General features: G+C 46.1%; 3 protein-coding genes and 1 long non-coding RNA gene across 8 annotated transcripts in view; 3 read left to right on the top strand and 1 right to left on the bottom strand.

Moving 5' to 3' along the window:
• Positions 1-1,296, bottom strand: part of pth3r (parathyroid hormone 3 receptor) — a gene marked incomplete at both ends in the record, with an annotated part of 9,726 nt that extends 8,430 nt beyond the window's left edge. The window contains one exon of the mRNA XM_080542346.1: positions 1,285-1,296. Within this exon, the coding sequence (XP_080398472.1) occupies positions 1,285-1,296 (12 nt within the window). The remainder of the gene's footprint in view (positions 1-1,284) is intronic.
• Positions 1,297-4,306: 3,010 nt separating this feature from the next.
• On the top strand, positions 4,307-7,407 carry LOC308167135. 5 transcript variants are annotated; one of them, XR_013937704.1, is made up of 8 exons: positions 4,307-4,345; positions 4,893-5,043; positions 5,588-5,700; positions 5,781-5,831; positions 6,143-6,187; positions 6,271-6,335; positions 6,457-6,574; positions 6,782-7,404. It is a non-coding gene; the product is annotated as an uncharacterized lncRNA (long non-coding RNA). The 5 variants fall into 5 exon arrangements; XR_013937707.1 differs by having other exon boundaries at positions 6,143-6,574; positions 6,782-6,850; positions 6,944-7,001; positions 7,280-7,367; XR_013937703.1 differs by having other exon boundaries at positions 6,143-6,574; positions 6,782-6,850; positions 7,280-7,407.
• Positions 7,408-9,605: 2,198 nt separating this feature from the next.
• Positions 9,606-12,330, top strand: taco1 (translational activator of mitochondrially encoded cytochrome c oxidase I). The gene is made up of 6 exons (XM_080541978.1): positions 9,606-9,628; positions 10,182-10,460; positions 10,738-10,844; positions 11,203-11,333; positions 11,606-11,765; positions 12,022-12,330. Exons 2-6 carry the CDS (start codon positions 10,184-10,186, stop codon positions 12,223-12,225), a joined length of 879 nt encoding a protein of 292 aa, XP_080398104.1. The 5' UTR covers positions 9,606-9,628; positions 10,182-10,183; the 3' UTR covers positions 12,226-12,330.
• Positions 12,331-15,744: 3,414 nt separating this feature from the next.
• On the top strand, positions 15,745-26,320 carry LOC308167866 (voltage-gated inwardly rectifying potassium channel KCNH6-like; the record flags this gene model as incomplete). Its single annotated transcript, XM_080542344.1, has 13 exons — positions 15,745-15,793; positions 15,908-16,011; positions 18,384-18,563; positions 19,060-19,296; positions 19,773-20,166; positions 20,864-21,063; positions 21,378-21,630; positions 23,240-23,433; positions 23,655-23,763; positions 24,170-24,385; positions 24,628-24,832; positions 25,837-26,005; positions 26,084-26,320. The coding sequence occupies 13 exons, from the start codon at positions 15,745-15,747 to the stop codon at positions 26,318-26,320; spliced, it is 2,547 nt and encodes an 848-aa protein (XP_080398470.1).
• Positions 26,321-26,642: the final 322 nt, after the last annotated feature.

Genomic DNA, 26,642 nt, shown 5'->3' with positions numbered 1-26,642 from the left:
CCGTTGATAACTATGGCGTTGTCCCCTGACACTAAACTTGACCCTAGGTGTTTGGTGTACTATTTCCTAACCTAACTCTAATGCCAGTCTAGTCTAATCCAGTACCAGATCTAACAGTCTACAGCCACAGATGGTGTTAGGTCTAATCTCTGTCTGTGTTATAAACCAATCAATATCAATGATTATCTGTCTCTGTCAGGGCTGACGGGGCTGCTGGGTAATTGTATTTTAAACAGCTGGAGCAGAACATCACCCAATCATTAAGCTTGTAGGGTTAGTGACATCACACAGCCAATGGACTTACAGGGTTATGGACCCGGCCATTGTGTGGTAATCTGGTTTAACAGGCTGCTCACCATCTGGAACATCGACCAAGTGTGGATATGTGCAGTCATGTGACCACTGACCAAGTAAGGATATGTGCAGTCATGTGACCAAGTGCCGTTCCAAACTCAAGTCCCTTAAATGTCAGGTAGGGTTAGTTGCCAAGGTAGGGTTAAGGTGTTTAAATGTCAGGTGGGGTTAGTTGCCTAAAGTAGGGTTAAGGTGGTGAAATGTGAGGTAGGGTTAGTTCTCTAGGGTTAAGGTGGTTCAGGTAGCTAGGTTGGGTTAGCTAGGTTCAGGTAGCTAGATTGGGCTAGCTAGGTTCAGGTAGCTAGTCCATTGATATACAGGCTACCGGGTGCTTGTGATGTAATAACATGGTAGCTATCTCACTTCACAAGCTCACTACATAACGATGTCAGCCAGCTGTTTAGACCTAGAACACATTATGATGAATGTGAGGGGATATTGATGAGGGGATATTGATGCCGACATAATCAATAACGATAGCCATGCCATATTTATCTAGCTCGATAACACACTGTAATCTGTAATGAACTGGAAGCCTAGCTTCATTTAACTGACCCTGCCCTAATCCTAGCCCTAAATAATCCTAGCCCTAACCCCTGCGCTCCAACACTGCCTGCACCATTGTTTGTTGACACACTAAGGTCAGAGGTCATTCCCGGGGTAACATTAAGCACAGAGGTCATTACCATGGTAACACTAAGCTCAGAGGTAATTATCGTAGTAACACTAAGCTCAGAGGTCATTACCATGGTCAGAGGTGAGAGGTGAGGTCAGAGGTGAGAGGTGAGGTCAAAGGTCAGAGGTGAGGGGTCAGAGGTCAGAGGTAGAAGGTGAGAGGTAGGAGGTCAGAGGTCATGTGACTGACGAACCATGTGACTGGCGCAGAGATAACACAGAGTGCATCACTGTCAGCGAGACATCAAATCTCACCATGGTAACCATCACTGTCAGCAGGAAATCATAATCTCACCATGGTAACCATCATAAGTATCCACACCTCTGACTTCCTGAAGCTGTTTCTCTTAATAGAATAACAGTCTGACATATATGATGAAGTACACAACATCATCATCACCATCATCATCACATACAATACATATTCTGATACTCACCGACTGACTGACTGTTTGTGAGATGAGATGTGTGAGATGTGTGGTGTGTGGTCTGTGTGTGGTCTGTGTGTGTGTGTGTGTGTGTGTGTGTGTGTGGTGTGTGTGTGTGTGTGTGTGTGTGTGTGTATGTGAGTGGGTGTGGTTTGTGTGGTGTGTGGGTGTAGTGTGTGTGTGTGTGTGTGTGTGTGTGTGTGTGTGTGTGTGTGTGTGTGTGTGTGTGTTAGCAGACTCACCAGAGCGCTGACTGTCGTCCAGACGTAACAGAGAAGGAGAAGACTGATTCTCTCCACGGAAGACATGACTTCAGACTGACCCTAACCTAACTATCTATAACCCTAACCTAACCATGTCTAGCCCTAACTTAACCATGTGTAACTTTAACATAGACACTAGCCTGACTGACAAACCAGACTCACTACTCACTAACCCTAATCAGACTGACTAACTCTAACTCTGTCTCCTCCTCTCCTCCTCCTGCTCGGCTCTCCCTCTCTTCTCCTCCTCCTCCTCCTCCTCCTCTCCTCCTTCTCCTCCTCTCCTATAGATCAGTGTCTTCAGGGTCCCATCGCTGCTCCTGGTGCTTTAATGTCCACACACCCCCCCCTGGCAGTGAGGATGATGATGAAGATAAGGAGGAGGAGGAGGATCAGATGATGGTGAAGTCAGATGATAATGATGAGGAGGAGGAGGAGGAAGATGATGATGATGAAGTCAGATGATGGTGATGGGGTCCTTAGTGAGCCTCTACAAGGTTGGTATGTTCCTCTGGAGCTCCCAGGGTTAGGGTCAGTCTCTCCTCTCTCTCAGGACTCCTCTTCTGCATGCTGACATCTGTCAGGCTCCTTCAATTCTTAGTCAAGAGCTTCTGTGTTCTAGAAGGTTCTGTGTTCCAGTAGAACGTTCTGTGTTCTAGTAGAAGGTTCTACTGCTGTGTTCTCCGCTCCTGTGTGACTGACAGTGAAAGGTCTTCTGAGAGGAAGGGAAGGGAGGAGGGGAGGAGGGGAGGAGGGGAGGGGGGGAGGAGGGGAGGAGGGGAGGAGGGGAGGAGGGATAGGAGGAGGGGAAGAGGGGAAGGAGGGAGGGGCTATACCCTTGCGTGTCCATGATTGTGTCACTGGTGGCTGCATCTCTGTCACTTCCTCCTGGGATCAATAAAGTACCTAACTGTGTATCTGTCTATATATCTGTCTGTCTATCTATCTATCTATCTATCTATCTATCTATCTCTCTCTGTCTGTCTGTCTGTCTGTCTGGTTGTCTATCTACAGTCATGTGACACCCCATGAAAACCTTGGTCTTTTTCAACATATTCTTTTGTCTTTACCTTTACCTTTACTGTGTCTTTTTCAAAACATTTGATCTTCATTTTAACAATATTGAGAGATGGGTTAGGGAATATAAATAAATAAATAAATAAAACCAAAAAATGGTTTGGGGATAAAACCAAGAAATGTCATGGTTTGGGGATGCTTTGCTGCAGCAGGGCCTGGCCAGCTCATAATCATAATCAATCCGCTATGAATTCTTTATTGCATTAGGGGGTGCTTGAGGAAAATGTGTGACCATCTGTCCGAAAATTTAAGCTGAAGCAGATGTGGACCATGCAACATGACTATGACCCAAAACATTCCAGTAAATCCAGCAAGGAATGGCTCAAAAGAAAGAAATTGAGAATGGCCAAATCACATCACAACCCTACATCACAAACATCACACAGCTGAAAGAATTCTGCATGGAGGAATGGGAAAAACAGTCTCCCATCCAATGTCAGAGACTGGTAGACAGTTATAGAAGATGTCTAATTGAGGTTATTTCAGCCAAAGGGGGCAATACCAGCTATTAAGGCATAGGAATTGGCATCTTTGCTAATGTTTTGTTAAATAAATTATAACACAGTTACATTTTCATTGTTTTTGGTTTAGTTACATCACCTTTATCTATGGATATTGTTTGAAATAAGTTCAAATATCGATATGTCCATATTCTTAAAGAATAAATAAATATTTTATGGGGTGTATGTATGTATGTATGTATATCTATCTATCTATCTATCTATCTATCTATCTATCTATCTATCTATCTATCTATCTATCTATCTATCTATCTATCTATCTATCTATCTATCTATCTATCTATCTATCTATCTATCTATCTATCTATCTATCTATCTATCTATCTATCTATCTATCTATCTATCTATCTATCTATCTATCTATCTATCTATCTATCTATCTATCTATCTATCTATCTATCTATCTATCTATCTATCTATCTATCTATCTATCTATCTATCTATCTATCTATCTATCTATCTATCTATCTATCTATCTATCTATCTATCTATCTATCTATCTATCTATCTATCTATCTATCTATCTATCTATCTATCTATCTATCTATCTATCTATCTATCTATCTATCTATCTATCTATCTATCTATCTATCTATCTATCTATCTATCTATCTATCTATCTATCTATCTATCTATCTATCTATCTATCTATTCTCTATTTCTCTCCCCCTCTCTTTTGACTACCTTAACCACAATGCACTTTGATGCACGTTGAATGAGTGACGTGTCGTAACGTGTTGATGGCGCCCTCTAGCGGCCTGAAGGCTTCATGAAGGCTTTTATTCTGAAAGGGCCGCTGCTGACGTCACTGCCAGTCAGGAAGTCGCATGCTCATCTGAAGGACAGACCTGCTGCTCTTTGTACCTATAGTATCCATCTGCGCGCAACAAATCCAACACCCGGAAATGTGTTGGGCCACGTCATCGTAAGCGCGTCGGTAAAAGAAACCGCGAGAATCCGCGAGATTTTGAAGGATCTGATAGTACGAAGAAGAAGAATTACAAGTACAATGGCAAATGCAGCTCAGGTGAGAATTGAATTTCGAAATATTATTAATGAACATGTTATAGTTTTCATATATGTATTTATTATTTAGGTTGTTGCATGTGTTACGCATTTGGCTGTAGTTTTGTTCATCTAATTGGGTAATTCTATGTGGTTTAGCGTTATCAGATATGAGATTAGATTCAACTTTATTGTCATTGCTGAGTACAAGTACCAACAACAAAATGCAGTTATGCATATAACCAGAAGTGCAAATAGTGACAAAACAAAGATAAACATGTACAGCCGGCAGGGCTAAAAAACGCCGCGCTCAGGTGGGGGGAAGGGAATGACTTTCACGTGGTAATTATTACAACTAACACTAAGTTAAAGATGAACTATATGCTATTTTCGAACTTTGGTAGTGTGTTCACTGTTGTATGTAGGTTGCACATATAATATTTTGAGCTCAGGTCACATATTTTCAAGCAAGATGAATTAAAGGAATGAAATATTCAATTTAAAGGAAATGAAAGTTATTTGGAGTCACATTCGATACATTCACCTAATTATATTTTATTCTTCCATAGACCAACATGATGTTTCCAGATGGACAATATCCTGCGCTTAAGAGATTGGACTTGGACACATTCCAGTGTCCATGTTGTCACAAGGCAGGGAAGTACCCTGCTCTTCTATCTCATATGCAGTTCCACCATAGTTCTGCTGTGAAATATGGAGGTAAGTCCACCTATATATTATCATGTCATCATTTGAATTTTAAATGGTGTTAATGTGTTATTTCTGTGCCCCAGCACATCCTTGGTGTAAATTAGTTTTAGATCAGACATTGTGGGCTCATTTGATGTTTGTGTGAGCTTTCACATTCCACATTAGATTTATATTACGGTTCTGACCTGTTAGCAACGCTGAATTAATTACCTAATGTGGGTTTAATTATGAATTCAAATGCAAAAGTTCAAGTTATAGGCATGGACCCTATGTTATCGAATTTTTATTTAATAAAAGTTTGGGCATTTAGCAGACGCCTGTTTCCAAAGCGACTTTTAATCAATACATTTGACTAAGCAAGTGAATCATCAATTCACCAGTCGTAGCAGGAAGAGTAATCTACCTCAGACCAGGGGTCTATTATTTGTTAGTGACATGATTATGTATTGTTCTCACAAACACCTTTTTTCAAATTATGTATTTACAAAAATACAACTTATTGGTATGTTTCTAGTAGGCCTATCTTCTAAATCACTTTCTTTATTTCTTTTAGGATATGCTTTTTATAAATGCTTTTTATAAATTTATAAATGTATAAATATAAGGGGTGTTGCTGAGAAAATTGTTGCGGGATCCTGGACAGAGAAGACTGGTCTGGATTTGGAGGTATTGTTTGAATGTTACTATCATATTATAGCTATAGTCATAACTACCTACTATTCTCTAACTAACTTTTCTTCGTACAGGGGCTTCCGAGGCAGACCAGTGGCAATGACTGTGGTGTCTTCATGATAATGGTGAGTTATGGTAATGCCACCAAGTGATATGGCACACTTGATTGTTCCTTAAAACCATCAAAAAAATGTGTAAATGTATGTAACAATGACTGACCACCACTTAGACCTGACCAACATTCTGTTTGTGCATTTGCAAATAAAAAGGTGTGCAATAAAAGGTATTAAGGAACATTCATGTGTGCAGACCTCTCATATCACTTTCCTATGGAGTTATCAGCCATGTACATTTCATTGGATGTGTGTGACTACCTTCTCACTGAGTTATAAGCTGTCACATGGTAATCTTGTCTTTGTGTCTTTTCTCATTACAGTATGCCTGGTATTTCGCCATGGAGGCTACCTTTGACTTCAGCATTGTAAGTATTAAGAAAACAAGAACCCATTATATCAATATGCTATAAGACTTTGAATGCAAATTGAGTAACTGCTCTTTCTTTAGGATGACATGTCTCTCCTGAGAAGGTGGTGGTGTATTGTCCTGGTGGAAAACCTTGGGCTGGAAGGGTATGCTGCAGTGCTACAAAAATAATAATTGTATTTGTACATTTATTATCAAGAGGACTTTGGGGTAACACCTGGCCCTACAATTCAACCTTCCGGTGAAGATAATGTGTGTTAATTTCAGATATGGAAGGAAGTTTGCTCACTTTAGTGAGGAAGGCAGAGCGACCCTTCACGACAGTGTCCCACCTGTATTCAGGACCTATTCAAGTGTTAAAAGGAGTCATGCAAGCAACACCATGGTCAGTGCATCTCTCACTAAGTATCTATGACCGTGTGCCTGTTTCTGAATGGGCTACTGCTCCTAAAACACATACTCCATGCAACTTTATGGCACATGCAATATGTTTAGTGGTACTGTGTCATTCTGAATCCAGCCTGGATCTCTTTTTGAAGTAGTTAACCCTTTCATGTAAAACATACTGGCAATAATGGTGGACTCTGTACAGATGCCACTGGACACTGACGAGGACCACACGTACTTCAAGAGGCCTTACAGCTTTCCTCCTAAAGAATTGGTTAGTGTGAATGAAGTTTATTGCATACAAACATACTATCCACCATTCACAGCTGTACACATAGTCATGCTTATGTGTGTATCCTGTTACCAGGGACAAAGATGTCAGAAGCCTGGAAAGTGAAACCACACTTTCTATCAGGACACTTGAGGTAGAATGATCAAGGAAAGAAAGTGACTCATTCAGTACTTAACTGCACCTTTTCATTGTAACATGGTTAAGCACTGTATTATTATTTTAGGAAAGGGCTCAACAAGTCCAACACCAACGAAGAGTGCCAATGACTTGTTAGTGCATTGCATTTGCAATGCATTTTGGAAACATGAGGAGAGTGCTAATACAATTTCCATGACAGTTTGCAACCACTGATGAATGTGAGTTTCTTAAATTAATTATTAATCACTTCTTTATAACATTTTGTCTCAACAGTGAGAAGCAGCTGTCTCACCATTATATGGTCGAAAATGTGAGAAGAAAAGGAAGCTGAAAGACCATAGAGACAATGTTGAAAGAGCACTTGTGCTAAAGTGCAATCAGCAATGATGTCTTGATTGAAGCGCATTGAGTCGTATCTTGTGAGATGCGCTATACAAATAAAGCTTGAATTGATTTGATCCCTTGTACACTTTTTTTGGGCATTTGTGTTGCAACACACCTGTACATTCTGCACTCTACCCTGTTAGGCCCTTATTTTACTCTAGACAGAAGGGTTGTAACACTTGTTATTAATTCCATTTGGTATACCTCATAAACTTTCTTGCATTTCTGGTGTTTGCATTTTACATATTCTAAATATATGCTATCTACATGTCGCACTGGATGGGGTTATTGCTGTTGACTCATCAGAAAGTAAAGACTAATTCACAGAGTGTATGAAGATTCCAGTAAGGGTTTTGTGAAGGAGCCCTAGTGCTGTTGACATCAGAAATAGAATGTTTTATTTAGCTCATCAGTGTGCACTCAGCACCATGGACACCTCCAGCCCAGCACCTTGCACCACGGTTCCTGCCCTGCTCCATGGATTACAACGATGATCGCCTGACCCTTGCCTGACTCCACCAAGTCCTTTGCCTGACCCCTCAAACCTGTTTGACCTAATAAAGTCCCTCACCTGGGGTCATTGACATTCTTTTATTTATATACAGTTAGGTCTGGAAGTATTTGGACAGTGACACAATTTCCATAATTTTGTCTCTGTATGCCACCACAAAGGATTTGAAATGAAACAATCCAGATGTAATTGAAGTGCATTTTACAGCCTAAGGATGGCCTGTTTCAGTTGCATTGAGAGCTCTGTTGACTGCATGTTGTGCGTATACAGCAACAGCCTCCAAATGCAAATGCCACACTTGGAATCAACTCAGACCTTTTACCTGCTTAATTGATAAAGAAATAATGAAGGAATAAATAGCCCACACTGGCCCATGAAACAGCTTTTGAGTCAATTGTCTAATTACTTTTGGTTATTATACATAAGAGCTATAATTCATAAACCCTTCCTTCAATTTGGATGTGAATACCCTTAACCTAAAGCTGAGAGTCTGCACTTTAAGCCCAGTAAATTCTGTTGGAAATCTCATATAAGATACGTTAGATCCAAAGTATCAAGGAGTATTGCAGTATTGTGCAGGGCAAAACATATTCTGGAACAGAGGATGTTGTATACTCTATATTGTTGTCTTGTCTTACCCTATTTGAGTTACTGTGTGGAGATATGGGGAAATGAATATAAAAGCACTTTAAACCCATTGATTACACTACAGAAAAAAGCTATGAGGATTTTGATTGATTGATTGAAAACTTTATTAGAAGATTTGTAGAAGTATGTACATGAAAGTACATATTACATACAAGGTCAACTAACAGGATAAAAACCCAAGAAAGCCACTGGCTTATTTCAATTGGGGTCCTTGATTCTCAATTCATCGTTACATGTAAGACCGACAAAACAAACTAGTACTATCTACAAGATAATACAGACAAATAACTATTACTATCTACAAGATAAAAATACATCCATCATGGGAAGAACAATACAACAAAACATCAGGTATGTACAGCGGGTAGGGCAGGTGGGGACATACACCACAGGTGGGGGCGGGGGACAAAACACAAAGTATGTACAGTGGGTAGTTCGGGTCTTTTAATCTGATTTTTGATTTAGAGGGTCCAGTTACGGATTGCAGCCTCCTGTAAATGTTTTTTGAGAGTGGTTTTGAAGGTGGGCAGTGTTTTGCACTCCTTTAAGATTATAGGAAGGGCGTTCCACATTTTTACTGCAGTACAGATTGTACATGAGGTCGGATATCGTGATCACACTAATAACTTGTTCCTAATGTCAAAAATATGAAGAAAATATGAAGGAAAGCAGAAATATTGCTCTATTGCTCTATTTAAAAAAAGGTTTAAATTATTTTTAATGAAAAAGTATTAGAACGGGTGATACTGAAATATATGTATTAATTAATTGGATTATATAATGTAAGCATAATTGTTAAGTATAAACAGGGGTAGGACAGGCTTCTTCCTACTCCTTTTCGAACAATTGATAGGACTGTACTCTACATATTAGTTTTTTTCCGTAGTTTTCACCGTAGTAAGGCCGTAGTAAGGCGATTCATGGTTTACTCCTAGTGTATCCATCTGCGCTGCGCGCATCAAATCCATCACCCGGAAATGTGATGTACCATACGTCATCATACCGCGCCTGCATATTTGCATAACACATTTCCGGGTGTTGGATTTGTTGCGCGCAGATGGACCCTACTCCTTTGTAAGGTACAGAACCACAACACGTCGCTTCTTCCTCGTACAGACGTGTGGACGTGTGTCTTATGTTCATATCTATTCCCGTCTGAAGCAGAAAGTTGATATTTGCTTGTCAGTCGATTCACAATAATGTCAGATAGTGGGTTATAATTATATTGGCTATATATATTAGGGTTACAACGCGTTGTTCTTACCGAGAACAAGCGAGCCGCCGTACATCTGGGACCTCATTCATAAATAAACGTTATGTAGACACAAAAGTGGACGTAGGGTACTTTATAAGCAAATGTTGGGATTTATTACATATTGTGTGCGTGCGTGTGTGCGTGTGTGTGATATTGAGCGTGCGTGTGTGTGTGGGGGGGGGTGGCGTGTGTTAGGTGTGTGTGTGTAAGGAGGCACAAGGATGAAACTCGAGAAACACTTTGATATTGATACCATTGTGTGAAATAAATCGAAATATGACCTCTCACGTATTTATACAGTGGCAAGAAAATGTAAGTGAACCCTTTGGAATTACCTGCTTTTATGTCTAATTATTATTTTCCTCCCACCCCTCCAGGTATGTCCGGGCTCCTCCCCCGGTGTGCCGGGCGGCTCACCTTGTATGCCGCGTCGCTGGGCGCAGGGATACGTCCTGTCCGCACACCATGCCTGCCGCTGACGCATCACCTCTCCTCCCCACGGACCACCCTTCCGAACCGGACGCTACACCTGGGCCCTAGCTTATGTGCAGGTCACAACAAGTGGTCCAAAGTGAAAAACATCAAAGGACCCAAAGATGAAGCCCGAAGCCGGATGTTCATGAAGTTGAGCATGATGATAAAAATAGCAGTTAAAGGTGCAGTACCCTGGTTATTCATGTTAAAGGTGCAGTACCCTGGTTATTCATGTTTACACTGTTGGTGTGTTTTCTCTGGACCCATGGTTCTGCTGCATCTGGGGAGTATTCCATCAACGTCGCTAAAGTAAAATGCAAGCTTATTCTGATAAGTCTCGCGAGAGTTATCAAAAATAAGCCTGGATTTTCCTTTAGCCCTGTTGATTGAATACCCCCCTGGACCCGTGATGTTTTTTTTGATCTTCCAGAGATGTGTGTGTGTGTGTTGTTGCTCCAGAGGGGGGTTCCAACCCGGAGATGAACGTGGCGCTGGCCCAGGTGGTGGAGCAGTGCAGAGGCAGGAACATGCCCAAAGCCTCCATCGAGGCCGCCATCAAAGGGGCGGTATGTTCCACCACTACCCAACCAGTCAGTCAACCAGTTAACTAGTCAGTCAGTCAACCAGTTAACTAGTCAGTCAGTCAACCAGTTAACTAGTCAGTAAGTCAACCAGTCAGTCAACCAGTTAACTAGTCAGTCAGCCAGTCAGGCAACCAACTAGTTAACTAGTCAGTCAGTCAACCAGTTAACTAGTCAGTCAGTCAACCAGTTAAGTAGTCAGTCAGTCAACCTGTTAACTAGTCAGTCAGTCAACCTGTCAGGCAACCAGTTAACTAGTCGGTCAACCAGTTAACTAGTCAACCAGTCAGTCAGTTAATCCCCCTCATCCCCTCATACCCTCTACTCCCTCATCCCCCTCTAGGGGTCCAAGGCGGCCAGTCAGGTCCTGTACGAGGCCCGGGGGCCGGGAGGCTGTCTGCTGCTGGTGGAGGTCCTGACAGACAACAACACACGCACCCAACAGGAGGTCAAACGACTGTTGAGTAAACACGGGTGAGGGGGGGAGAGAGGAGGAGAGGGGAGAGGAGATGAAGGGGGGGGGGGGGGGGGGGGTGAGAGGAGGGGGGGGAGGGGTGGTGGGGGAGTAGTGTTGTGTCAGATGGCTGTGTACCCAACCCGTGTGTGTGTGTGTGTGTGTGTGTGTGTGTCCTCAACCTGTGTGTGTGTGTGTGTGTGTGTGTGTGTGTGGTGTGTGTGTGTGTGTGTGTGCGTGTGTGCGTGTGTGTGTGTACCCAACCTATGTGTGCGTTTGTGTGTGTCCTCAGGGGGGCGCTGTGTGACAGCGCGCGTCACAACTTCGACAGGAAGGGCGTGGTCCGGGCGCGGGGGGACGTGGCCTTTGAGCGGGCGCTGGAGCTGGCGGTGGAGGCGGGCGCGGAAGACGTGACTGAGACGCAGGACGAGGAGGACACACCCCTCCTACTGGTACACACATACACACACACACACACACACACACACACACACTTGCCATCTCTAAATGTTTTTACTGTTCAGGTCATGGTACATCTCTGGAAGAAAGTTTTCCACAGGCATTAGGCTTTGATTTTACAACTATACAATGCGTACACCTAGCCTTAAACGCATAGTCATACACACTCCTACCCATAGACATACACACTGATACGCAGCACTTTTGTGTAAAGAATGACAAACAGTTTGTGTGTGATTTCCTCCTCAGTTCGTGTGTGACGTGGCGTGTGTGTCCGCGGTGCGTGCGGCGTTGGAGGAGAGCGGCGTCTGTACGCTGACCGCTGGCCTGGAGTTCCTGTCTCACACCCCCAGGCTCCTCCCCCCCGCCCACCTGGACGCCGCTGCCGACCTCCTCCACGCCCTCCAGCTCTGTCCCGACGTGGTCCGCGTCTGGGACAACATCCAGGGTTAGGGTTAGGGTCAACCAGACTGATCGCTAGACAACCAGACTGACCGCTAGACAACCAGACTGACCGCTAGGCAACCTATTTTTCTAAGAAAAATAAAAACAAAAAGGTAACAGAGAAACAAACGGTGAAAATAAGTTTAAAAAAGTATAATCTCTTACCTTTTAAATATACTCATGCTTCTGTGTGACTTCATTCTTGTTGTGCAAACAGCTGCCATCTCTCTTATCTTCAGATCCTTCCCTGATCTCACTCCTCCTAGTAGTTTTTATACCGGAACACTTGTTACAATAGCATCAACATTACATCATCAACACACACACACACACTAACATCCAACTGAAATGTGTTCTGTAGATTGTTCCAGCAGCTAGAAGCAATATTCAAATAAAATAAAAATCTTTCTTCTTGTATCACGACGACTGCCAATGGCCCCTGGCCTGAGCTAGATAACTCTTCCTGCTACGACTGGTGAATTGATGATACACTTGCTTGGTCAAATGTATTGATTGTAAGTCGCTTTGGAATAAAGCGTCTGCTAAAGGCCCAAAATGTAAAAAAAGAAATAAAAAAAAGTATATTATGACTAAAATATGATTTACCACTTTCAGACCTGAGGACCCTCCAGAGGTGACCAGCTCTGAGAACCAGTCAGGTCATTAAGGCCATTGATGTTCTTAAACTTCAGTAATAATAATAATTCATAAAATGTATATAGCGCTTTTCCGAGGCTCAAAGACGCTGACAATATAGGACATACAGAAAACACAAAAACAACAAGTAACATGGAACACAAATTCAGCGGACGGGGAGGGGGGGGGGGTGGTAGGGACAGGGGAGGTGGTTAGGGGTAGGGGAGGCTGTATGCATATCAGGGGGGTGGCAGGGTTAGGGGAGATGGGTAGGGGTAGGGGAGGTTGTATGCGTGTCCAGGGGGGGGGGGGGGGGGCGGGGGTGGCCGGGATGGGGGAGATGGCTAGGGGTAGGGGAGGCTGTAGGCATGGGAGAACAGGTAGGTTTTGAGGTGGGATTTAAAAGTGAGGAGTGAGGGTGAGTCTCTGAGTGGTTGAGGGAGAGAGTTCCAGAGGTGGGGTGCAGCTCGTGAAAAGGCACGGTGACCGAAGCCTTTGAGTTTTGAGGGTGGGACAGTGAGGAGAACAATGGATGAGGATCGGAGGGTACGGGTAGGGCGGTGGGGGAGAAGGAGGTCAGTCAGGTAAGGGGGGGCCAGGCTATGGAGGGCTTTGTATGTGAGGATGAGGACTTTAAATTGGATACGTTCTTTGATGGGGAGCCAGTGGAGTGAGTGGAGGACAGGAGTGATGTGGTCACGGGAGCGGGTGTTTGAGAGGAGGCGTGCAGCAGAGTTTCGGACCATCTGGAGTCTATGGAGGGAGCGGGAGGTGATGCCGGTGAGTAGGGAGTTGCAGTAGTCAAGGCGGGAGGAGATGAAGGCGTGGATGAGGGATTCAGCAGCGGGCGGGGAGAGGCAGTGTCTGATTTTTGCAATGTTTCGGAGGTGGAAGTAGGATGTCTTGACAATAGAACTGACGTGGGGATCGAATGAGAGGGTGGGGTCCAGAATGAAGCCGAGGTTGCGAGCCAGGGGGGAGGGGGTGATGGTAGTGTCGTCAATGGTGAGTGTGATGGGTCCGGTTTTATTGAGGATGGATTTGGTGCCGATGAGGATGACTTCGGTCTTTTCACTGTTGAGTTTAAGGAAGTTGTGTGTGAGCCAGGTTTTTATTGCTGAAATGCAGTTTTCGATGTGAGTGAGGGGTGGGTTCTGGGTGGAGTTTGTGGTGATGTAAATCTGGGTGTCATCGGCGTAGCAGTGGAAGTCCAGGTTGAATTGGCGGATGATGTGACCGAGGGGGAGTGTGTAGCAGAGGAAGAGCAGGGGGCCGAGGACTGTGCCTTGTGGGACCCCCTGTGTGACAGAGGAGGAGGATTAGGTTATGAGGTTAGGTAAGCCAGGAGTTTATTCAGTAAGGCTTTATACACAACAAGGGAGTAATAAAGACATCTATGGCACTTTAACGAGGTCCAGCCAACCTTTTGATAAAGGATGCAATGATGAGTATTAAAACTATCCCCTGTGAAAGTGAAGGGTGCTATGGTAGATGGCATCCACAGGTTTAAGAGTAATGGCTGCTACATTCTAGTAGATGACATCACTATAATCAAGCAATGGCATGAAGGTTGATGAGGATTAGGGTTAGCTGGGACATGCTCAATGGGGCACCACCTAAAGTACATACCCTGACCTGTCTGTCTGCCTGGCTGTCTGTGTCAAACCTTGACCTGTGTGTGTCTGTCTGACCTGTCTGTCTGTTTGACCTGTCTGACCTGTCTGTCTGACTGACCAGTCTGTCAGACCCTGACCTGTCTATCAGACCTTTACCTGTCTGTCTGTCTGACCTGTCTGTTTATCAGACCTTGGCCTGTCTGTCTGACCTGTCTGTCTGACCTGTCTGTCTGTCTCTGTCTGTCTGTCTGACCTGTCTGTCTGTCTGACCTGTCTGTCTGTCTGTCAGAGCAGCTGAAGGTCGTTGAATGCTTACCTCAGATCAATAGTGGCCTGGATTAGCAGTGTACTGTATACAGGAGAGAACACACACACACACACTCTCTCTCACACACACACACACACACATCACACACACAAGCGCCGTATTGACAAACCACAACATCATGACCGGAGATACTCACACACACACACTCTCTCTCTCTCTCACACACACACACATACACATTCACATCACACACACACATACACATTCACATCACACACACAGGCGCCGTATCGACACACCACAACGTCATGACAGGAAGCCGCATCAAGCCCATTTCTTGTCATTATCACCAATACATGATTGATTTTCCACCCTGCTGCCTCTGCTATAGATCAGCTCCACCCCCCCCCTGGCAGTGCAGCGGAGCCCTGCACTCTAACCCTAACCCAGCTAGCTCCACCCCCAACTGCCATCCCAGCGCAGCCCAGCACTCTAACCCTAACCCAGCTAGCTCCACCCCCCCTGGCAGCCCAGCGGAGCCCTGCACACTAACCCTAACCACTGCCAGTCTGACTGGAAGAGGACAGAGAGCTCAACTCTCTGTCTGTTGTTGCAGTGTGATGCTGGAGAACTCTGCAGCCTAACTCTAACCCTGACCCTAACCCTGACCCTGACCCTAACCCTGACCCCTGACCCTCCCACCGGATCTGGAGACAAAACGACAGGACAACGAAGTTTAAAGAATTTAAAGTTTAAAGAACTTAAAATGTTCTCTGATTAATTCAAGCACGAGGAAGGCGTGACAGAAGGAGGGAGAGAGAGAGGGAGTGAAAGAAGGAGTGAGAGAGGGAGAGAGAGTGAGGATCCAGTTTCTAAAGCAGCTTTTTTCTGGTGGAAGTCCTTCTAGAAGGGGGGTGTGGCCTGGTGTCCTTCTAGAATCTGTAGGGGTGTGGCCTGGTGTGTCGGAGGGGCGTGGCCTTGTGTGTGGAAGGGGCGTGGCCTGTTGCCATGAGGACAGACTGGGGCGTACAGGGAGGCGAGAGCCAGGTCACCAGCCGTAAGTACAACAAAAACATGCTAATGCTAACAGTAATGTTAATGCTAATGATAACTATGCCAGGTGTCATTTCCTGCTGTAATATACTGTTTCCTGTTTCCTGTGTGTTTCCAGTGCTGCCACCAGACGTTGACCCTCACCACGGAGGGGGTAAACCGCCCCCCACCACCCAGAAGGTGAAGGGTCGCACACACAACGTCAAAGAGAAGGTTACACAGGTAGGGCCGTTACTATGGTTACACAGGCAGGGCCATTACTATGGATACACAGGTAGGGCCGTTACTATGGTTACACAGGTAGGGCCGTTACTATGGATACACAGGTAGGGCCGTTACTATGGTTACACGGGTAGGGCCGTTACTATGGTTACACGGGTAGGGCCGTTACTATGGTTACACGGGTAGGGCTGCTATGGTTTCACGGGTACAGGGTGTTTGATCCTGTAATCCAGTGGATTTGGTTTTGGTTTTCATTATTCAATAGTAGACACATTCACAAAAAAAAAATGTTTCAAAATGACCTCTGAGTCAAGATGTCTCTCTTTGAACGCCCTGATCAGTCCTGATGTTCCAAATCGCCCATTTGGGTCAATTCCTACAACTTAAGATGCCCTATGTTCCCTCAGCCCTATGTTCCCTCAGCCCTATGTTCCCTCAGTTTAACCCTAAACCTAATCCTGGGGCCCACCCGCTGTGCCGACGGACCACGATGCCGACGGACCACGATGCCGACGGTTTATTAGCGGATTTCTGCGAGAGCTGACAAGACGGTACATGTGGGAAAACTAGGGTTAGGGTTAGGTGCTAGGGTTAAGGTTAGGGTTAGGGTTAGGGGTAGGATTAGGGTTAGGGTTAGACATGCCAGCATGTACCAAGTCGACGTAGCACCTAACCCTAACCGTAGTTTTCCCACATGTACCGTCTTCCCACATGTACCGTAACAGAGAAGCGGAGAGCATTCACATGCAGGGAGGGCTGTCGGCACAACGGTCCGTCGGCATATTGATGCGGCACCCCTAATCCTAACCCTAACCCTAACCCTTACCGTAACTCCACAGAGATTCTTGCCTTTACAGTATGATTACTTAGAAATGTGAGAACATAGGGCTGTGGGAACATAGGGATGACCCCTTCTGTTGAACAGTGAGGAGACAGATCATCATGGCTAGTGGCCATGCTAGCATTTAGCCTGGTGGTCATGCTAGCGTTTAGCCTGGTGGTCATGCTAGTGTGTAAGCATGCTATGCTAATGACCATTAGCACATGGGAGACAGTGATGTTGACCTGTTAGTGGAAAAATCACTACGACTCTCAGATGTTTTTCCTTCTGGGTTTCAGAATGGCACTGGTCAATACATAGCTGCCCCGAGCACACACACACCACCATATCAGGCAGATGATGTAAGCAGAGCCACAACCTGGTGATCATCATTGTGTGTGTGTGTGTGTGTGTGTGTGTGTGTGTATGTGTGTGTGTGTGTGTGTGTGTGTGTGTGTGTGTGTACACAGGAATATTGGGAAATCTGGAGGTCTTTTTCATACAAAATCCCTAACTTGGAGATAGCAGAAAAATGTAGATGTGGATAACTTAATTTCCCCAAACTCACTGTTTCAGTGCTTGTGCTGGATTTGGGGGTCTCTAGTTCTGGTTAAAAGGGTTAGGGTTGCCCCGCGGTGGTGTAGCGGTCTAAGCACTAGCCACTAGTGCAAGCTGCCCACCGGGGACTGGGATCGAATCCCAGCTCGCCAGACCCGGATATGGCCGGGGCACACACAGGGAGCGGCATATTGAGCGGCCGCTCCCGAGGGCGGTATAGGAATATTTCCGGACAAGGATCCGTCGTGCAACAGCGCCCCCGGAGTGCCGGAATAACGGTGCTGGGCTCGAGGAGCCAGTCAGCTAGTCTGCCTGGCGGCCTCCTCTGGGGCTGCCGGCCACGGGGTCGTGCGGCGGATCCTACGCAATAGGCAGGGGATAATTGGATGCTAGGTTGGGTTCAATTGGATACCAAATTGGGTGAAAAAGGGATAAAATCTGAAAAACAAATAAAAATAAAAAAAAGGGTTAGGGTTAAGCTGATGATGGGGTCTCCAGTTCTGTAACCGTGAGAGGAACGTTTTTACTGAAGGAAGAATAGAGGGAGGTGTAATAATGTCAATGAGATGTGATGAAAGCATGGATGACTTTTTCTAGATCAGCAAATGACAAGAATGACAAGTTGTATTTTGGAAATGTGTCTCAACTAATAAAAAATGACTACAACTGTATTGATTTGTTTAACACTAGAACAGCCGTGCCTTTTTTACCTACTATAAGAGCCGCCTGGGGGGTCAAATGACGATAGTCTTTACTACTTAGCTGCTACTTACACACAACGGCCACTAGTTTGCCAGCTTTAAATTAGCCTGCCACAGAAAAACTGCTAGCTTTATACTAGCTTATCCTGATGTGATTTTTTGTGTAAGGATACTGGGTGGTAGAACGCACATATCTAGGAAAAGTCATGAAAGGAGGTCAAATGACCCCACCCATGGCTGTTCTAGTGTTAACCCAGGTCTTGCCTGTCTGCCCCCCCCTCCCCCCACCCCAGGTCTTGTCTATGGAGTGTGATGTCTTACCAGAGTACCAGCTGCAGCCCCCGTCCGCCCACCGCTGGACCCTCCTCCACTACGGGCCGTTCAAGGCGGCCTGGGATTGGCTGGTTCTGCTGCTCGTCCTCTACACCGCCGTGTTCACGCCCTACTCCGCCGCCTTCCTATTGGACGAGCAGGTGTAGTGGGAAATCCTTACTCTAATACTTTAAACTATAAATACTTAAGTAATTAATAATAAATAATCCAAGAAACCAGAACTGATGATGATTACAAGAGAGACCCTTTATTGAGAACAATGCCAGGCCGAGTTAGTTTGCCCATGCCCCCATCCACACAGACTTTTATACCTTTGCATAGTCACCCCTCCTCAAATGGTCATTTACATACAGTGCCCCCACTCCCAGCTAACTTTCCTGGGCCTGTTCTTATAAAACCTTCTGATGATCAACTCTCTACCATACATTCCAAGGCCTTGTAATGTTTACTCTGGGCATCATAAACATTGATTACCTCCTGGCTGGCTGTCCCCCTGCATAACACCAAATTCTATCTTCTGCTACCCTTCTATCTCTGAATGCATGAGGGTTAGGTTACAGTCATCACCCTCTAAACTTTTACACACACACACACACACACATTTTAGCACAATTATAAGAAGAATCCACCATACAGGGAGCGGAGGCTCGGAGGCGGAGCTTCGACCCCCTGAACGCGGTGGACCTGCTGGTGGACGTGCTCTTCATCGTGGACATCATCATCAACTTCAGGACCACGTACGTAACCCGGGACGACGAGGTGGTGCTGCAGCCTAGCCGCATCGCAGGTCACTACATCACTGGGTGGTTCTGCATCGACCTGGTCGCAGCCATACCCTTCGACCTACTCATCTTTGGCTCCGCCTCCGACGAGGTCAGAGACTAACCCTGACCTTAGCCTTGACCCTAGCCCTGACCCTGACCCTAACCCTGACTGTGACCCTAGCCCTGACCCTAGCCCTGACACCTAGCCCTGACCCTGACCCTAACCCTGACTGTGACCCTAGCCCTGACCCTAGCCCTGACACCTAGCCCTGACCCTAGCCTTGACTCTAGCCTTGACTCTAGCCCTGACCCTAGCCCTGACCCTAACTGTAACCCTGACTAACCCTAACTCTAACCCAAACCCTCTGTCTATTAATCCTTAGTATTCAATTAGTAAAATAGTGTTTCTAACTTTTCAGACTGTTGGTTTTGAAAGATATCATTTTCTGAAACCTCCCCTCCCTCCCCCATCTCTCTCCCCCCGTCTCTCTCTCCCACCCTCCCCCCTCTCTCTCCCTCTCCCTTCCCCTCCCACCCCCCATCTCCCACCCCCTAAATCCTGCCGTCTTCCTGGTTCACCCCCAGATGACCACTCTGATTGGCCTGTTCAAGACGGCCCGTCTGCTGCGATTGGTCCGCGTGGCCAGGAAGCTGGACCGCTACTCTGAATACGGCGCCGCTGTGCTCTTCCTGCTCATGTGCACCTTTGTCCTCATCGCCCATTGGCTGGCCTGCATTTGGTACGCAATTGGCTACGTGGAGCGGCCCTACACAGAGACTGGTTGGCTGGATAACCTGGCCGACCAATTGGGGAAGGCATACAACGACAGCGACTATGCCTCCGGGCCCTCCATCAAGGACTACTATGTGACAGCGTTGTACTTCACCTTCAGCAGCCTCACCAGCGTGGGGTTCGGGAACGTGTCGCCCAACACCAACTCTGAGAAGATCTTCTCCATCTGCGTCATGGTGATTGGCTGTGAGTTACTCTTACACACACTCTTACTGCTCATTGGCTGAGAGTTACAGCACTCTTACTGCTCATTGGCTGAGAGTTACTCACACTCTTACTGTACATTGGCTGAGAGTTACAGCACTCTTACTGCTCATTGGCTGAGAGTTACTCACACTCTTACTGCTCATTGGCTGAGAGTTACAACACTCTTACTGCTCATTGGCTGAGAGTTACAACACTAATCTTACTCACTTTGAGATGTCTATTATTAGTTCAAGACTTGTTGTGACAGCTCTGATGTTTGTAGAATCTTTGTTGTAACAGCTCTGATGTTTCTACTAACTTTGTTGTTGTCAGCTCTGATGTTTCTACTATCTTTGTTGTGACAGCTCTGAGGTTTCTAGTATCTTTGTTGTGACATCTATCGTTGTTGTGACATCTCTGATGTTTCTACCATCTTTGTTGTTGACAGCTCTGATGTTTCTAGTATCTTTGTTGTGATAGCTATCTTTGTTGTAACAGCTTTCGTTGTTGTGACATCTCTGATGTTTCTAGTATCTTTGTTGTTGACAGCTCTGATGTTTCTAGTATCTTTGTTGTGACATCTATCTTTGTTGTGACAGCTCTAATGTTTCTACCATCTTTGTTGTGACAGCTCTGATGTTTCTACCGTCTTTGTTGTTGACAGCTCTGATGTTTCTACCATCTTTGTTGTTGACAGCTCTGATGTACGCCAGTATCTTTGGGAACGTGTCGGCCATCATCCAGCGACTGTACAGCGGCACGGCGCGCTACCACACACACATCCTCCGGGTCAAAGAGTTCATCCGCTTCCACCAGATCCCCGCAGGTCTGCGCACACGGCTGGACGACTACTTCCAACATGCCTGGTCCTACACCAACGGCATCGACATGAACGCTGTGAGGGACACACACACACACACACACACACATGTACATACACAGATGCATGTACACACACACACACACACACACATACACACACACACACACGCACGCACGTACATACACATATGCATGTACACACACACACACACACACACATACACATGCACGCACACACCAGCTCACACCAGCTGTGAGTGTGTGTATGTTCCCGTGTGTGTGTGTGTGTGTGTATATATATATCTATATAAGTATAAATCTAGATAAGTATATATATCTAGATAAGTATATATGTCAGTCCATTTACCTGAAGGTAAATGTGTGTCCAGGTCCTGAAGGCTTTCCCAGAATGCCTCCAGGCTGACATCTGCCTGCACCTGAACCGCGGCCTACTGCAGAGCTGCGCCGCCTTCCAGGGGGCGGGGCCGGGGTGCATGCGGGCACTGGCCCTGCGGCTGCGGGCGGTGCATGCCCCCCCTCGCGACACGCTGGTGGGCTACGGAGACGTCCTCACATGGCTCTACTTCGTCTCCCGCGGCTCGCTGCAGGTCACACGCAACGACACTGTGGTCGCCATCCTGGGTACCAACTGTTATACTAGTTATACACTGGTTATACACTGGTTATACACTAGTTATACACTGGTTATACACTGGTTATACACTAGTTATACACTAGTTATACACTAGTTATACACTGGTTATACACTGGTTATACACTGGTTATACACTAGTCCAGGGGTCGGCAACCTTAAATGTTGGAAGAGCCATATTGGACCAAAAAACAAAAAAACGAATCTGTCTGGAGCCGCAAAAAATGTAAAGCCTTATATAAGCCTTAAAATGAAGGCAACACATGCTGTAAGTGTCTATATAAGCTATATTAGCCTACTATCAAAATAGTAGGCTACAAATACATAAGCCCTAGCACATATGCATACAACCGAATGCAAACGTATTGTGCTTTACAAAAGTGAAACACTAGGATAGCGTAAAGGGGGTCTGGGGGGTTCCCCCCCCAAAAAAATTTGAACAGAGTAGATGCAATTTCGGAAGTGAGCAAACCAAGAGATCGTCAGCCAAAAAATAGACAAATCGACAGACTGTAGACTACAGTACCAAATGAAAACTAGCCTCCCTCGTCCTCTTTTTACTATTTTAAGTTAAACCCTCTCAGACCCACAGGAACGCCTGCGCTCCCAAATATCATACCTTCTTTAGGAGTTCATAATTCGGAAACGGTTTGAGCTAAAGACAAGACGCTTTTTGCATTTAAAAGTAGGCAAATAGCGCTCACCGGGAAGCTCCCGTTCATCGATGTGCGTCGCCGATGTCCGTCTATAAATTTAGCCACAAAGTTGTAGACAATGTGGATAGTTTCTTGCTTTGCCTGCCGCAGTACTTCGTCAATCCCTGTGGATATAGGTCTACTCTTGAAAAAAAAACGTCACATCCAGTCTCATGTTGGGTCCAGTGAAAATGTATAATACTAGTCATGTGCCAACATATCCGAATCCTATTGGCCCTCGTACAACATTACAGCGTAAGCAGGGAGTTGTAGTTCAAGGAGAGAGACCGCGGCAACGTGAAAAATAAATAATCGTTGTTAATTTCCATTTGTGGTCAAAGCCACAGGGAGCCACTGAAGATGAGAGCCGCGGGTTGCCGACCCCTGCACTAGTCACACGCCACGACACTGGTCGCTATCCTGGGTACCAGCTGTTATACATTAGTTATACACTGGTTATACACTGGTTATACACTGGTTATACACTGGTTATACACTAGTTATACAATAGATACATACTGGGTACCAGCTGTTATACACTGGCTATATATACACCCCTATACACTAGTTATACACTGGGTACCACACCGCTGCTACACACTGGTTATACACTAGTTGTACACTAGCTGCACACTAACTAGCTAGTTACACACTAGCTGCACACACTACCGGTGCTAACACTAGTTACACACTAGTTATCATACTGGGTACCATACCGATGCTACGCACTAGTTAAAGACTAGTTATACACTAGTTATCTCCTCTAGTTATACACTAGTTATCTCTAGTTATAGACTAGTCATACACTAGTTATCTCTAGTTATACACTAGTTATCTCCTCTAGTTATATATACTAGTTACAGACTAGCTTAGGGTCAGGGTTATGGTTGTCTGTGGTCCGCAGGTAAAAACGACATCTTCGGGGAGCCCATCCACCTGTCCCCAGAAGCGGGGAGGTCGGGCTGTGATGTCACGGCGTTGACCTACTGTGACCTCCACCGCATCCGTAGGGACGACCTCCTGGAGGTGCTGGACCTGTTCCCTGCCGCCGCGCCTGACTTCTGGACCAACCTGGACCTCACCTTCAACCTCCGAGACGTACGCCGCAGGACACACACACACACACACACACACACACGCAAACACACTCACCCACACGCACATAGACACAGACACGCACACATACAGACACACGCGCACACACGCGTGCGCGCGCAAACACAAACACATGCACGGAAACACACACACACTCTCTCTCTCTCTCTCTCTCACTACTCGTGTGTGTGCGTGTGTGTGTGTGTGTGTGTGTGTGTCTGCAGGCCGACCAGCCTCCTGTCAGGTCTGCTGACGACTCTGACGACTGTTGCTACGGCAACCGGCCGATGCCACGGCAACGAGGACACTGCCTGGACAGCCGCAACCGCCCTGGTAACACACACCGGCGCACACACACACACACACACACACACAGACTCTCTTGACCAGCTCAGTGGCCTTGTGGTTAGAGTGTCCGCCCTGAGATTGGGAGGTTGTGAGTTTGATCCCCGGCCAAGTCATACCAAAGAGTATAATAAGGGAACCTGATGCCTCCCTGCTTGGCACTCAGCATTAAAGGTTGGATCGGCGGTAAGACCCTGCGACAAACCAGCTTCATGTCCAGGGGGTGTACTTGTACATCAAGCCGCCTCACGCTATGGAAACAGGAGATAAGCTCCTGCCACCTAAGGGTCATTAGGCTCGAGAGCCATCGGTTCTCAAGGCTACTTACTTACTTACAGACTCTCATAGGCCTGACACTAACCTTAACCCTAACCCTGTCCTCCTCCTGCCATAGATGGGATGGACCAGGAGGAGACGCCCCACCGCCACCGCACCCCCCACCCTCTCTGGGCGGAGCCCTGCAGCTGTGGCTCCTCCCAGTCCGGCCAGGACAAGCCCCTCCCCCCCAGGAGCACAGTGGAGCTGTACCCAGAGGAGCTGGACTTCCTGCCTGCTGTGGTTCCTCTGCTGCCCTCTAGTGGCACCTCCGCTGTGGACCAGACACACACAGGTACCCTAACCCTAACCCTAACTAACACTAACCCTAACCAACCATAACTAACCTTAACTAACACTAAACCTAAGCAAATAACACTAACTAACATTAACTAACACTAATTAACATTTACTTTTAACTAACCCCAACTAACCTTACCTAACCCTAATCAACCATAACTAACCGTAACTAACACTAACCCTAACCCTGACTAACCCTACCCGTAGTCCTAACCCCTCCTTCTGTGACCATGCCAGGGCTGTACCACTATTGGCCGGCCCAGTCGTACCCCAGAGCCTGTTGCTCCGCCTCCTACCACCCGGCCGCACCCTCCTTCTCAGAGGACTGCCCCCTCGACCTGGAGGCCCGCCCCCTCGACCTAGAGGCCCGCCCCCTCCACCTAGAGGCTCGCCCCCTCCACCTAGAGGCCCGTCTGGAGCTGCTGCAGTCCCAGCTCAACAGGTCAGAACCCAGGTCTAACTCTAACCCAGGTCTAACCATAACCCAGGTCTAACTCTAACCCAGGTCTAACCCTAACCGGGGTTAGGTTGTTTAATCTAGGGTTAGGGTTAGTGTTTAATCTAGGGTTATAGGGTTAGTGTTTATTCGAGGATTAGTTGTTTATAGCCTATAGCTACCCAGATTTTGAACGCCCACAGTGATTAGACGGCTATTAAACAGGCCCAAACTCTAAAACTATTTCAATCTAAGCTAAAAACCGTAATGTTTTGCAACAGTTATGATTAAACACTAACACTTCCATCCATGTCTTTTTATTATCTTATTAAATGTTTATATATATATACTGTATATATATAATATATATATATATATATATATATATATATATATATATATATATATATATATATATATATATAGGTGGCTTCTACCCACACAGGCACACAACTATCCAACGACACACTGTTCAAGCAAGACTAAATTCACTTACTAAGCTAGCAGTAGAGGCTTGGCTCAGCTCAGTCAAAAATGTATTATTGCGCCCCGCGGTGGTGTAGCGGTCTAAGCACTGGCCACTAGTGCATGCTGCCCACCGGGGCCGGGGTTCGTATCCCGGCTCGCCAGACCCGGATATGGCCAGGGCACACACGGGGAACGGCATATTGGGCGGCCGCTCCCGAGGGGGGTATAGGAGTAGTTCCGGACAAGGATCCGTCGCGCAACAGCGCCCCCGTCTGGTGCTGGAATAACGGTGCTGGGCTCGAGGAGCCAGTCAGCTAGTCTGCCTGGTGGCCTCCTCTGGGACTGCCGGCCACGGGGTCGTGCAGCGGATCCCTCGCAATAGGCAGGGGATAATTGGATGCTAGGTTGGGTTCAATTGGCTACCAAATTGGGTGAAAAAGGGATAAAATCTGAAGAAAAAATTAAAAAAATAAATAAAATAAAAATAAAAATAATGTATTATTGATCATGATGTAACCATTAAACATGATGACACCCTGCAGGTTGGAGACCAGGATGACAGCTGACATCACCGTGATTCTGCAGCTGCTGCAGAGACAGATAAGCCCCTCCCACGTGCCCCCAGCCTACAGCAGTATGTCACCCAGGCCACACCCTCCCGACCTCTACAGCACCTCCCCCAATCAGGAGGCTGGATCCTCAGACACACAGGTAGGAGACACACACACACACACACACAGAGACAGAACACAATATGGGGTTTCTAACAGCCTTTTGTTTATGTTACAGAGCCCCGCCCACTCTGACCTGCCAACAGGAAACAGTAAGTCTCTGTCCAGCGGTGTCCATGACAACATGTCTGTCGCCACAGAAACAGAGCCCACAGCATCGCCAGGCTACCTGCTACCGCAGCCCTCGGCAACGCTCCTACGTTTCCCCTCGTTGCCTGGTAACCTGGACACCTCCTCCCGATTGTCAGAGAGTCACAAACACCTGTCAGACCCTGGGCTCCCTCACACACACTGACCTGTCAGACCCTGGGCTCCCTGTACACACGCACACCTTTGGGAATGGAAGAACCCCAATGTAGCAACCCATCATCTGTGTGACCCGTTTATGTAATTAACACCTAACTGGCCCTAACCGGCTCATCTGTCTAACCAAATAATACTTTGCTTGCTACATGTCTGTTGGTGATATATTCAATAAAATACAGCATTATACAGCATCTTTGCTTTTTCTGTACATTTTTCTTTTTGATAAGATATTTGTATTACCGGTACTGCTCTGACAAGGGTAGTTAGTTTAAACAATTATTATGTATGATTATTAAGTGTAGGTATCTTGT

This window comes from Nansenia antarctica (assembly GCF_963989245.1).
Source record: "Nansenia antarctica genome assembly, chromosome: 11".
Lineage (NCBI taxonomy): Eukaryota > Metazoa > Chordata > Actinopteri > Argentiniformes > Microstomatidae > Nansenia > Nansenia antarctica.
This window is presented reverse-complemented; position numbering and strand designations above follow the sequence as displayed.